The sequence below is a fragment of the Antechinus flavipes genome, chromosome 1, assembly GCF_016432865.1.
Source record: "Antechinus flavipes isolate AdamAnt ecotype Samford, QLD, Australia chromosome 1, AdamAnt_v2, whole genome shotgun sequence".
NCBI lineage: Eukaryota > Metazoa > Chordata > Mammalia > Dasyuromorphia > Dasyuridae > Antechinus > Antechinus flavipes.
Window position 1 is genome coordinate 55013389 of NC_067398.1, and position 13676 is coordinate 55027064.

Below are 13676 nucleotides of genomic sequence, written 5' to 3' on the forward strand. Positions count from 1 at the left end.
TCAGGAAAGAGAAGGGAGAAGCAGTAGAATAAATTCACTATTGTTCCAGTAGTTTTTCTGATAAGTGGGCATAATTCAGTTTCTCCTTGTTGGGCTTTATTATCTTGGCCATAAGCCAGGTAAAGGAAAAGGCTCCAACCGCTATATGGCTTAGAGTCAGTTCTCCAGAAAAAGTCTTCCACTTTCTGCCATTGCTTCTGTCACCACTCATTCTCTTCAGAGTGATTTAAAAAAATTCACTGCTGCAGAGATCTCTGACTTCTAGTTCTGATACTGTGATAGTTTCATCTTAGCAACTTAGTTTCTCTCAGAAGGCAACATTCATTTCCCTTTTTTGCCACCCATTCCAATATGGTGAGCATAACATGGAAGCTTAGAGATAATTTAACCCTCATTTCTCAAATTATTAGCGGATTTGGAACATTTTCCCCTACTTGGCTATTAATAACAAGTCAGCCTGTTTAAGTGTTTCCAGAAAGACTGTTACACAAGTAAACAGATGAGTAAATGAATGATCATTTGAGATGAATCTAGTACTAACTACCAGGGCAATCATGAATGACTTCCCTATGGAGGTATGACCTAAGCTCATGAAAGAATTTAGGGAGTTTAAAAAACAAAATTGAGAAGGGAACATGTTCCATGTGTGATGGGCAAGCTATCGAATGAAGGGCACAGAAAGCAGAAAGCCAGGCTCCAGGTACAGAAAGTAGATTTGTTTGTCTGGAATTTAGACTGCTTGAAGGAGAATACTGTGAAATGTCTGGAAAGAGAGGTTGGAGTCAGATTATGAAGGATTTTAAATATCATTTTAGTTTAGACAAAATATAGAGCCAAGCTTCTCAAGCACATGAGAAATATGGTCAGACCAATGGGACAGAAAGACTATTTGGCAGTTATATGGGTTATGGATTAGTGAGGGGTAACATTGGAAAAAGTGAATCTAATTAGCAAGCTGTTGTGATATTATAATAGTCCAGACAACAGGGGATGAAGTAAATTTGGAAGTAGTAAGAAAGAGGACAGATGGCAGAGACATTATAGAGGCATAATTGGTTAAAAAAAAAAAAAACCAGCAAATTATATGTAGGATGAGGAAGAGGGAAAAGGATTTTTAAAATAATTGCCACTTATAGTATTAATAAGATTCATAATGGTTTTGCTTTTCTCTTCAGATACCCTAAATTGATCTAAGAATCATTGGCATAGAACTTACTGTTGGAAGCATAGGAAAATATTACTGGGAGTATAGATAAAGAAAAGACTTAAAACTCTGGAACACATCTATACATAAAAGGAGAGATATGAATGATGACCCAGCAGAGGAAACTGAAAAGGATATGAAAACTAGGAGATAGCAATGTCATAAAAACCAAATAAAGAGAATATATCTTAGGGAAGAAAGTGGATGGTTATCAAAGGCTGCAAAGAGGCTGAGAGAAAAGAAAAGGTATTAGGCATATAGCAATTAAAGGACCTTAATTAATTTTGGAGTAAGTAATTTCAGAAGAGAGATAGGTTGGAGGCAAGATCAAAAAGAATCAAGGGATGAATGAGGGGAAAAGAAGAAAATGTGGATAGAGTCAAAAGAGAAACATAACCATGCATTGGGGAGATGGCAGGATTAAGTGAGGAAACATGGGTCCTGTCTGTAAGCAGATAGGGAGAGCTTGAAAGTTAGAGAGAGGGTTCAATTATAGAGGTAGGGCAAGCTTCTAAAGGAGATAGGAAAGGATGGGATTAAAGTCACAAGTAGCACCTAGCTAGAAAGAATAATAAGTTAAGGTAGGAAATCCCACATATCATTGTTATTAATTTTTTTTTACTTAAAAATTAATGCATTTTATTTTGTTGATATTTTCCACTTATTTTCCAATTACATTTAAAAATATTTGTAACTTTCATTTTCAAAATTTTGAGTTCCAAATTCTCTTCCTCCATCCTGCCCCTGCTCTATTCTTTGAGTATACTAATTCTACATGAAAAGTCATGGGAAACATATTTCCATATTAGCCATGCTGTTGTTGTATCCCTAGTATATAGTACAATGTGTGACATGTAGCAGGTACTTGATAACTGCTCATCAATTTGAATTGGAGAATTGAGAACCATGTTGTTGTTGTCCTTTAAAGATATTTTGAAACTGGGGCAGCTAGATGGTGCAGTGGATAGACCACCAACCTGGAAGTCAGGAGGCCCTGAGTTCAAATGTGGCCTCAGACACTTAATACTTTCTAGCTGTGTGACCCTGGGCATGTCATTTAACCCCAATTGCTCCAGCAAAAAATTCATTTTGAAAGTTTATCGCATTATATAAATATAAATTATTTAATATGATTAAAGATCATTCATTTGCCATAGTTCATCCACCTTTCTAGACCCAGTTCTTAATAGACTCATAATAAATGGAGAACTATTTATTTCCATCATTATTCTATCCATTGGAAAAGGCATGGCCATGTTGGGGTTCCTTTTTGTGGAAAAAACATCATAGGATCTGGAGCTCTCTTTCTTCCTAGACATGGCGGTGCAGAACTTCGTGGGAGATGCCTTCCGAGGTGCCACCTGGGTGGCTTTACACAATGGAGGTGGAGTTGGATGGTAAGAAGTTCTGGGAGAAGAAAGTGTAATAGGTTTTTCATAACAGAATTCAAACTTTGTTGGGGGCTGCCCTTAGTTTCTGGTTTACTCAGTCAAGCAGAATGGTGTAATAGAAAAGCTGCTGCACCAGGAATCCAGACATCCTAATTTAGCCCTAACTCTGTTACTAATTAATCTGTGTGAACTTGGACAAGTTATTTTACCTTTTCAGGCCTCTATATTCTCAGATAGAAAATGGGGACATTTCTGCTCCATATTTTTGACCTTCTGTGACTTCCCACTCCCTAAGCTTCATGACATAATTTCCCAGATATGTTGATAATGAATATTTCTAAAAGTTCTGGGGAGCAAGAGGCGGAGGGCATGTGATGTGATAATGTAGTATAAAGGAAAGAAAACATGACAGGCAGCTGGGACCATGACTAGTTGACTCTGGTCTTAGCTATGTCAACATTATGTTGGGTAAATATGGGCTTCATTTGTAAAGGAGGGAGAGAAGCAAAGGAAAATTTGGCTGAGTGATTTCCAAGGTCTTAAGATTCTATCATCCCCATAGTAGGGAGTGGGAGAAAGGGGACATGGCCATTGCTGAGAGAATGGGAGAAATCTCTCCCCAACCATTTTATAAGTAGGTGGCCTTCCTCACAGTGTTCTCAATGACAAGGTTCTTCCCCTCTTGTGGCTAAAAATAGTTTGCAAGTATTTGGATTTACTCAAAGTTTTATATTTAAAAGAGAAACAGCAAAGCCAGATGAGGAGGGAAAGGTATAATTATGTTTTTATGAACTGTTCTTTAGTAGGATAAACTCACCTTTTTTGTCATTTCAGAGCCGTATTTCCCAGATTCCTAAATTAAATTTAGTAAATAATTTTAAAAGCTTACCACAAGGGATAGCTAGGTGGCGCAGTGGATAGAGCACCAGCCCTGAAGTCTGGAGGACCAGACTTCTTTATCTAGTCTTAGATTCTTAACACTTCCTAGTTGTGTGACACTGGGCAAATCACTTAACCCCAATTGCCTCAGGAAAAAAAAAAAAAAAAAACAGCTTATTACAGTATGAGATATTATGTTAGGGGCTGCAAATACCACAGAATTCTTAGCCTCAAGGAGTTTACAAATGAATAGTAAGAACGAAATGAATTAACAAAAGAAAATAATGAAAACGCCAGATGTATTGCCCTGTTTTTCCCTACCTGGACCACCAGACGAGCAGACATTGTGCTTTAGGTCTCTTGGTTATTTGAAAAACTCTGATTTGAAATTCTCCTCAGAATGCTAAAGTTTGATGAGCGAATACCAATTCATTTACTACACTAGATATGGGTATAAACAGATAAGATCATGATTCACATTCCATCCAACTGTCTACCTGGGCCATCGTTTTTAAAAATTTTCAATTTTCAAGCATTCATTTTTTTCTCCCTCCCACCTTCCTTCTCTAAAGGAAAATAAAGAAACATAGAATCCCTGTATCACATCAAGAAAAACATATTCCCACATCATTTACATACAAAGAATGCATTTCTTCTTTTCATTTTAAAGCCATTATTTCTCCATCATTAGGTGGATATTAGCCTTTTTTATCAGTAGTCTGAGATCATGATTGACCATCTGATGAAGCAGAGTTTGTAAGTTCCAAAATTGTTGATTTTTGCAATATTGATATGTAAATATCAATATAATACTGATGTTATAGTATCATTTTTAAAATTTTGTTCACTTGACTCTGTACCATTTGACAGAGGTCTCTTCTGCAATTGTCCATTTCAGCATTTCTTATGGAACAATAATATTCCATTACAGTCATAAATCATGATTTCTTTAGCAATTCCCCAGTAGGTGAGTATTCCCTTATTTCCATTTGGGGCTATAATGAAAAGAGATGCTCTAAATGTTTTTATACATATGAGTGTTCTTTCTTTCTTTGAAATCTTTGGGTATAGGTCTAGTAGGTATTGATGGATGAAACTGAACATGCTGTTCAGTAATGTTTTGTGTGTAATACCAATTGCTTTCCAAAAGAGCTGGACCCATAGTCCAATAGCACATCATTATGTCTGTTTTCCCACTGCCCCTCCAACATGTGCCAATTTTTTTTTTTTTTGCTATCTTTGCCAAGTATGAGATGGAATCTCAGAATTTCTTTCATTTATTTCTTTAACTGTTAGTGATCTGGAACATTTTTTTAATATGGCTATAAGTAGCCTTGATTTCTTTCTGTGAGAACTGCCTGCTCATATCTTTAGAATAGTCGTCACTTGGGGAATGGCTCTTAAGTCTTATGCGTGTGATACTGTTAGTCACATATCTTGGAAATGAGATTTTTATTGGAGAAATTATGTGAGAAAGATTTGGCCCAGTATACTATTTTCCTTTTAGTTTTTGGAGACATGTTGGATTTATTTGTGCAAACCCCTTTTAATTTTATGTCATTAAAATGACCAATTTTATCTTTTGTAATCTTCTCAATTCCTTGTTTGGTCATGAGCTCTTCCTCTTTCTACAGATATCCAAGTTATCTTGAAATCCACCTTTTCATACCAAACTCCCCACCCCTCTGCCAGTTTTTTAAAAAAATTATTTTCTTTTAATAGCCTAATTAAACATGCAAAACATGAGCATCTCAATAAACAAAAAAGAAGTTATACATGAAACTGAACTTTATTTAAAGTATAGTAAAATATATAGTAAATTAAACATAGTAATAAAACTACCCTACTTGTCTATGTCTCCTTCTGAATTTCCTAACCACCCTTTCCTATTTATTTATTCATTTATTTGTTTGCTGAGGCAATTGGGTTAAGTGACTTGCCCAGGATCACACAGCCAGGAAGTAGTAAGTGTCTGAGGTCAATTTTGAATTTAGGTCCTGATTTCAGGGCTAGTGCTCTATGCACTGCGCCATCTCGCTACCCCTCCTATTTATTTTTAAACTGCTTTAAAAAATTATTTTAAAAAATGTTTAATTGCTTTTTTCTTTCTTTTTTATATCTCTGTTACTCCTCACCAAATCACCTCTGCCCCCAGAAGTCTGCCCTTACAACAAGTCAAATAAATATATTCAAGAAAAACAAATCAATACATTAACTATGTTTGAAAATGTCTCATGTTATATACTTTTAGTCCATTACCTCTCTTCCAGAAGGTAGAAAGCATATTTTATCATTTGTCTTCTGAGGTTGTTTGATTACTACATTGACCAAAGTCCAGAAGTCTCTCAAAGTTGTTTCATTTACATTATTGTGGTCATTTAAAAAAATTATTCTACTGGTTCTGCTCATTTTACTATGCATCAGTTAAATAAATCTTCCCAGGTTTCTCTGAATCCATCATACTCATGATTTCTTATGGAATTATAATGTTTTATTATATTCATATACCAGTTTATTCAGCCATCCATAATTGAAAGGCATCCATTTTGTTTCCAGTTCTTTACTACAATACACACACACACACACACACACACACGCACACACACTATAGGTCTTTTTCCTCTTTCTTGGACCTTTTTTAATTATATGCTGGTACTGGAATCATTGGGTCATAGTGTGTATTATGGGTTTTTTGTGTTATTTTCAAATTATTTTCTAGAATGCCTGAACCAATTTTAGAATACAAGAATATAAGCATTTTGAGTGCTTTTTGGGGAGGTCTTTGTAGCTCAGAGTTCAATGCAGACTTTTGCACAAAATAGAATCTAAGTATTGAACTGAACTCCAAATCTAATTCATATGATTCTATGATGAAAAAGTTGAGTAAATGATAATAATTCTAGAATTTTAATAGCAAAGGGGAGTAGATCCAATGGGAACTTGAGAGAATGGCAAAATTAAGTGAAGGTGGGACAGCTAGGTGGTGCAGTAGGTAGAGTACCACTCCTGAAGTCAGGAGGACCTGAGTTCAAATCTGACCTCAGACAATGAACACTTCCTAGCTGTGTGACCCTGGGCAAGTCACTTAACTCTAATTGCTTCAGGGGAAAAAAAGATTAAGTATATATTAGTTTTTAAAGTATAGAAAAGATTGGTTGGCAACTGTGAGAAAGAGAAAGATCATGGATGGGGAAGAAGACAAAAGAGAATGAGATGAAGGGTATAAAGTGGAGAGGCTGGTTTTTGTTGTTATTGTTGTTTTATAAGGGCTACTTCATCCTCTGAGATTGGACAGAAAGGAGTAAATTAGTGAGAGCAGAGGTAAAAATTGAGGTATGGAGGAAGGGAGAGAAGGGAGTTCAGGATGAATAGTCTCAATTTTCTCAGCAGAGCAGGAGGTGAGATCATCTGTTAAGAAGAGATAGGGTAGAATTGAGGACTGGAGGGGGGAGAAGACGTGTCCAGCACTGTAGCCTTTAATGCTTGTCAAAGCAGATATCTGAGAATTATTGGTGCTAGTGTCAGGATCTTATGTTTCCTTAATTAGATAGAAATGTGATCTAGGGTTAAATTAAATAAAGAATTCTCAACTTGGGTGGAAAATTCCTTGAACCAATGTAATGGATTCAAACTTTAATTGATGATACTTTTAGGATAATTCTCCAAATTGATGCTTAAGGATAGAATTTTTTTAAACAACTTTTTATTGATAGATCGCATGCCAGGGTAATTTTTTACAGCATTATCCCTTGCATTCACTTCTGTTCCGATTTTTCCCCTCCCTCCCTCCACCCCTTCCCTGAGATGGCAAGCAGTCTTAAGGATAGAACTTAAGACAGAATTGTATCCTGTTTTTTTTTTTCCTTTGCTGAGAAACTCTTACTAATTTAATGCCATTATTGAATTAGTTTTCTCATTCTCTTAAATGGATACAGGACAAGGATTAATATTAATATCCTCTACTTAGAAATCCTTATCATGCCCTCAGGTAAATAATTTTCCCAAGATGATAAAGAAAAAATTAAAAAGAGAAAATGAATAACTTATACTTCAACATATTTAACATGTATTGGCCAACCTGCCATCTGGGGGAATGGGTGAGGGGAAGGAGGGGAAAAGTTGGAACAAAAAGTCTTGCAGTTGCCAATGCTGAAAAATTACTCATGCATATATCTTGTAAATAAAAAGCTATAATAAAAAAGAGAGAGAAAATGAAAATTTAGAGCCCCTAAATTCCAATGGGAATTATCCTTTATAATTTGTGATGGGAGAGTTAAGCTTATGAGACTGTCATAATGTTGTCTTTCACCTTCCATATCTTTTTTTCTATATATACACAGATATATGTTACTATATTTGTCCATGTAATTTTGGATATATTAGGGAACTCAGAGGAGCTGGATTTGAATACCTGCTCTTTGGTATAGCTGGATCTGGAGCCAAAGACCATTGTGTAATCTTGAGCAAGTCACTCTCTGGGTCCCACTTTTCCAAGTTGTAAAATAAAGGGGTTGAACTAAGTGACTTCTACAATTGTATCTAGTTACCTTTCATTGGCCTTTTAACATCTTGTCAAAATACTAATTGACTGTAATGAGAAAAATAAAAATAACATTTTGGTTGAGAGCCAAAGAGGCAATGTAAGCACAATCTATTTTCTCATTGTTAGTAGATATTAAGAATCTCTGGGTAGCACAGTGAATGATGTACCTGGCTTGGAGTCAGGAAGACCTGAATTCAAATCAGGCTTCAGACCCTTACTAGCTGTATGATCCTGGGCAAGTCTCTTAACCCTGTTTGCTTCAATTTCTTCATCTGTAAAATGTGCAGAAGGAAATGCTAAACCACTCCAGTGGTTTCTCTGCCAAGAAAATCCCAAATGAGGTCATGAAGAGTGGGACACAGTTAAAAAATGGCTAAACAACAAAGATCTTTAGTTATGGCCTACATAATTCATGAATTTCTTATGCACACTTCACAGAAACTTTGCTTCGTTGTCAGTTTCCCAAGATAGGCATAACAAGAGAAGCAAAGCCCAAACAATAACAACAATTAATTTCTCCTTGAAGAAAGCAATAATAAACAGCAGAACATCATAGCTTTCATTATGGAAAGACTAGAATAGAATTCAGTCACTCATTACTATTAGCACTTTTAGTTGGAAAGCCCACTTTAAGCCTCACTGGGATATAGAACATATCCTTCAAGGCTACTAATTGTCATTTCACATTTTACTTTTATACTGGGCACGAGTTAGATTAAACAGTCATCAGCTTTATCTTTTTGGTTACTTCTGATCAATGGCAATTATTTCTTTCTCAAAAACTAAATTCTGCTACTCTTGCTGAAGTTGCAATTGCTTTGATAGACACTACCCCTATTGCCAACTAGCTCCAATATATGTTAAAACTTCGGATCTATTAATGGGACAAAACATCAAAAGGTAAGCAAAGGCACTTCATATAGGACAGGCTCATGCGGCTTAAAGTTCCCCTGTTCTAGATGCTGCATGAGTATGGTCATCATGAAACCAGGAGAGAAAGGAACCCTATTTCTTCCCATACTTTACTGGCATTATGTTTCATCATCTTAAGAGCTATAACCAGGAAAAGTCAGAAATCCCTTCTTTTTGTTCAGAATTTGATTATAATATTCCTGGGCGTTTTTATTTTGGGATCTCTTTCAGGAGGTGATCAAAGGATTCTTTCAGTTTCTCTTTTACCCTGGGCTTCCAGAATACTTCCTTGATAATTCCTTGAAAGATGATATTCAGGCTCTTTTTTTTATCATGGCTTTTAGAGAGACCAATAATTTTAAAATTTTCTGTCCTGGATCTATTTTCCAAGTCAATTATTTTTCCAATGAGATATTTCACATTTTCCCCTATTTTTCATTTACTTTTTTGGTTTTGCTTTATTAAACCTCATTTTCTTATAAAGTTATTAGCTTCCCTTTGCTCAATTCTAATTTTTAAGGAATTACTTTCCTCAGTGAGCTTCTGTACCTCCTTTCTCATTTGGCCAATTTTGCTTTTTAAGGAATTCTTTTTTTCATTACCTTTTTGCATTTCCTTTTACATTTCCTTTCACACCACACTCTCAATTCTCTCTAATTTGATTTTCAAAATCCCTTTTGAACTCTTCTATAGCCCCAAACTGTGCTGTTCTCTTCTTTTCTAGAATATGATGATTCTCTGGGAGGAGGTTTTTCGACGGCTTCTGGGGGCAGCCTTAGTTTCGGTTCAGATCAATAATCATTTCAAATGCAGCCAGCTGTTAAAAGTTTAAATCTTTTATTGTCTCTTCCAAAATAGCCCGGTTAACTTTCTTAGAGGTCTATCTCCCTCCTTGGCTCCAAAAGCTCTTGCAGCTTATCCTTTCTCTTCCAGCTTCAGCTTCAGCCTCCAGCCCCCTCTGAATCTCCAGTTCTGAATCTTTTCCTGACTGAATTCTGCCTCTGTCAATCTCCCAAACTGACTGACTTCTGCTTCCTCCACTGATTGACTTCACTGACTCTAAGAGCTTCTTATATATGATCTCTTAAAGGTGTGAACCCAAAGATTGACTCCTCCTCTGAGAGTAGAATTGTGGGAGGTGTAACTTTGTGAATCTCCCGGACTTGTGAACTCTAATGTGTGAGCTAATGTGTGAACTCTCAAAGGTTAAGCATTGTTTCTATCGATTCCAATGAGTTAACACTTTGTAAGAATTCTAACACAAAACCAATTCTTATTTTTCTTGGAGGCTTTGGATATTATAGATTTGACTTTGTTACCTTCTTCTGGGTGTGTTTTAATCTTTTTTGTTCCCATAGTAACTTTTTGTGGTCAGAACCCTTTTCTGTTGTCTACTCATTTTCCTAACCAATTAGTCAGCCTTTAACTTTTTATTTAAGGAGGAGTTTTCATTGTGGAGGGTGCACTGTCTCAACCTTCAGGAATTTTGTGCAGCTTTTTTTCAGAGATCCCTCTAAGAATCTGCCAATAAGCACTCTTTTCTTCCCTAAAATTGTTAGGAGTGTCCCTATCTCACTTAGCTTAAGATTTAGATAATAAAATCTATCTATATTTTTGATTGAGCAAGAGTCCTACCTCAGTGTTAGTAAAGGGATGTCCTATGAGCTAAAGCCTTTAGAAATTTCTACCACCATAATGCCCATGCCCATTCCTGGTATGCTGGTTTCCGAAGGCCCTCTCACCCAACTGAAAATCTTTTCTGCCACCCTTCCAAGTTGCCTTTGGTGTCTCTTGGCTGAAAGATATGGAAGCCACTAGTACTGCCACAGATTCAGAAGTCTGTAGACAAGTTCCTACTTTGCTGGAACCAGGGCTGGCACTGGAGCTAGGGCTGTGCTGGCATGGTCCAGGACTGCATGCTAGACTTCCAAACTGGTGCCACAAGTGGCTGCCCTTCTACGTTGTCTTCAGCTGGAAACTGTTCTACTCCATCTTTTTGTGTGTTCTGATGCTCTAAAGTGTGTTTTAGAGTCATTATTTAAAGGAACTTGGAACAATGTGGGGGAGAGGTCAGTGAGTTCTTGCCTTTACTCTGCCATTTTGCCTCTGCTTCTATCCCCTGTGTTTTCAAAACCCTTTGGATTTTTAGTTACTAAAGCTCAGTAGACTTACAATAGAAGAGTCATTCATGGCTCTGCTATACTTACTATAGTTTCTGCCAAGAGCAACTGCAGCAGTGATGGAAGTTACTGAGGCGTGAGGAAAGAGATATTAAAGGATAGGAAAGGACAGTGACTATTTGCCCTGGCACTGGATCATGCTTTTTCCTATATAGGGCCTGAATTTCTCTTGCTATACATCTTTTAGTCTTCACTGATATCATCTTAAAACAAGTTAAAAGAAAAGTTCCAGCTTCTTCTCAATGATTTCATACCTTCTCCCTATCTTATCTTCTCACATCTTATAAGAATCTTACCTGATGTGTTTTGTGACAAATTTCTAAAAATAATAAGGTGAATACTAAAAATTTATTGAGTTTCCATTATGTAGTAATGATGGTGGGTGGTGAGGAATGGAGATAGGATGAGGGGCTGTATTAGTTATGGTGTGGGGTATACAAAGATGAATGAGTGTTCTCTGTTGTCAAGGAGTTTGTAATTTAGTTGGTAAAATAAGATACATGTTTTGAAAAATAATAAATATCAATAATATATTACTTAGTAAATAGTAAAAATGAATGGTAAAAGATTAGCAATGAATAAAAATAGGAAAATAGTAATAAAAGATTTGAATTGTGCCTCAAGATAATTATCTAATAGGTAATAGGGTTATAAAAATAACTAACATATACATATTGCTACAAAGTTTACAAAATACTATCTTAAAAAAACCCTGTAAAATAAGTAGTACAAGAACTATTATACCCATTTTATAAATAAGGGGAATAAGACTCAGTGAAAGGACTCACTCAGAATTACCCAGAAAAATAGACATCAAAATCAGAATTTGAACCCAGATCTTCTTGATGTAGAAAATCAGAGGAGAGCCAAGATCATTTCGGTCTAAAAAGTGGAATTGTCTTAAATATTTTTATGGAGAAGGATATGATGTGTCTAGAAGGGTGGCTAGAGATAGAAAGTAGAAAGGCACTTGAGAATTATGTAGTAGAAAATTTATGTTAGCTATGTTCAGGGAATGGTGAATAAGTGAATTTCATTTTTTAAAATTGCTTTTTTTTCTAGGGGTGAAGTAATAAATGGAGGATTTGGCCTAGTGCTTGATGGAACTGAAGAAGCTGAACGGAAAGCTAGAATGATGCTCAATTGGGATGTGTCCAATGGAGTAAGCAGATTGACAAACTTTGTTCCCTTAATTCTTTCAAGGGTCCACTATCTTTTCTTGGTTCTCAAATTTGGTTCTTCCCTTTCTCCCTTCTTCCATTCTCCTAGTTCCATCACTGTGCTCTTTAAATTCTTCCTTCAGAATGTCTCTTGCTCTTATCATCTTTTATCTTTTTCAAGACCACCATCTTACAGCTTGAGCTATGGCAAAGACAATATAGCCTTCCAATTTTCTCCATCTCTGCCTCTATCTTTCTCTTTCCTTCTCTCCATCACTCCCCTATTTCTGTTAATCCTTCACATTGCCACTAAATTAATCATTTTTACCATGTCACTTTCCCATCTCCAAATCTTAGTGACATCTCAATGGCTAATCAAGTCCATATTCTTTGAGTCCATATTCTTTGATCCAACATTCAATATTCTCTACAATCTAAACTTATCTAGCCTGTTCTTCTACCACAACTATGCTAAGAAACATAATTTTCTGTTTTGGAGTCACCAAACTTTAGACCTTTCTTCTTATGTTTGCAGATAGATTATATTATTTAGGTAAAGTTTTTAGGCAGTCAGCTCATATTCTGATTTTTTGTTCTGCATTAGAAAAGTCTCCTTCCCTTCATAATCTCTTATTTTATTGGAATCTGAGAAATGGTTATGCATTCATTCAGTGAGAACACTGGGTGTTTGCTCTATGCTTTAAACTGTGCTACTTGCCTTTTAGAAGATATAAAAATATAGAAGTCACTTTAATAACTTCAGTAGAGAAATTTGAAATCAATAAGTCAGATCCTATGGAAAAATTCATCTGTGCAGCCAGATGCTTCCTTTTCATGGTCATTAATATGTACCAAGTCTATCTGGAAGCATGTCCCTGGAAAAAGAGTCAGAAAACCATGGAAAAATCATATCTTGCCCCCAGGTGAAATCAGTAGACATAAAAGGACTCCCTGAAGAAGAGATGAGGTCATAAAATATAAGATGCATCTCACAGGACAAAGTATGGAATAAGAGAAGGGGGTCTTATCTGATTATACATTTGATTATATCTGATATATGTGTGTGTTATGTGTGTGTGTGTGTGTGTGTGTATGTGTGTGATGACCGTGCTAGCACCCAGGATACCTCAAAATCAGCCAGAGTCAGGATAAGCAAAAGTCCTTAGTCTTTATTCTTGGTCTTTAGGGGTAGAAGTGAAGAGGATGGAAGTAGAATCTCTGCAACCACCTTCTTCCTCATCTACTGCAAAAAGTGACCCTGGCTAGTCTTACTCCACCCCCTAGTCCCTCCTACAATCCTCTATACACCAATCATTGAGCCAGCACAAGATAGTGGGAAGGACCATTTTCCAAGCATATGTCCATAGAGTATTGTCCAATCAGAAATTAGTCCTAAGTGCTTGAACC

General features: G+C 36.2%; 1 protein-coding gene across 2 annotated transcripts in view; it reads left to right on the forward strand.

Moving 5' to 3' along the window:
* Window positions 1-13676, forward strand: part of UROC1 (urocanate hydratase 1) — a 56242-nt gene that overhangs the window by 41605 nt on the left and 961 nt on the right. Inside the window, exons 17-18 of one of the 2 annotated variants that reach the window (XM_051983004.1) lie at window positions 2520-2601; window positions 12172-12270. In XM_051983004.1, coding sequence (XP_051838964.1) covers window positions 2520-2601; window positions 12172-12182 — 93 coding nt within the window. In that variant the 3' untranslated portion in view covers window positions 12183-12270. Of the gene's footprint in view, window positions 1-2519; window positions 2602-12171; window positions 12272-13676 lie in introns of those variants that run through there. The other variant, XM_051982996.1, reaches the window with a different exon arrangement.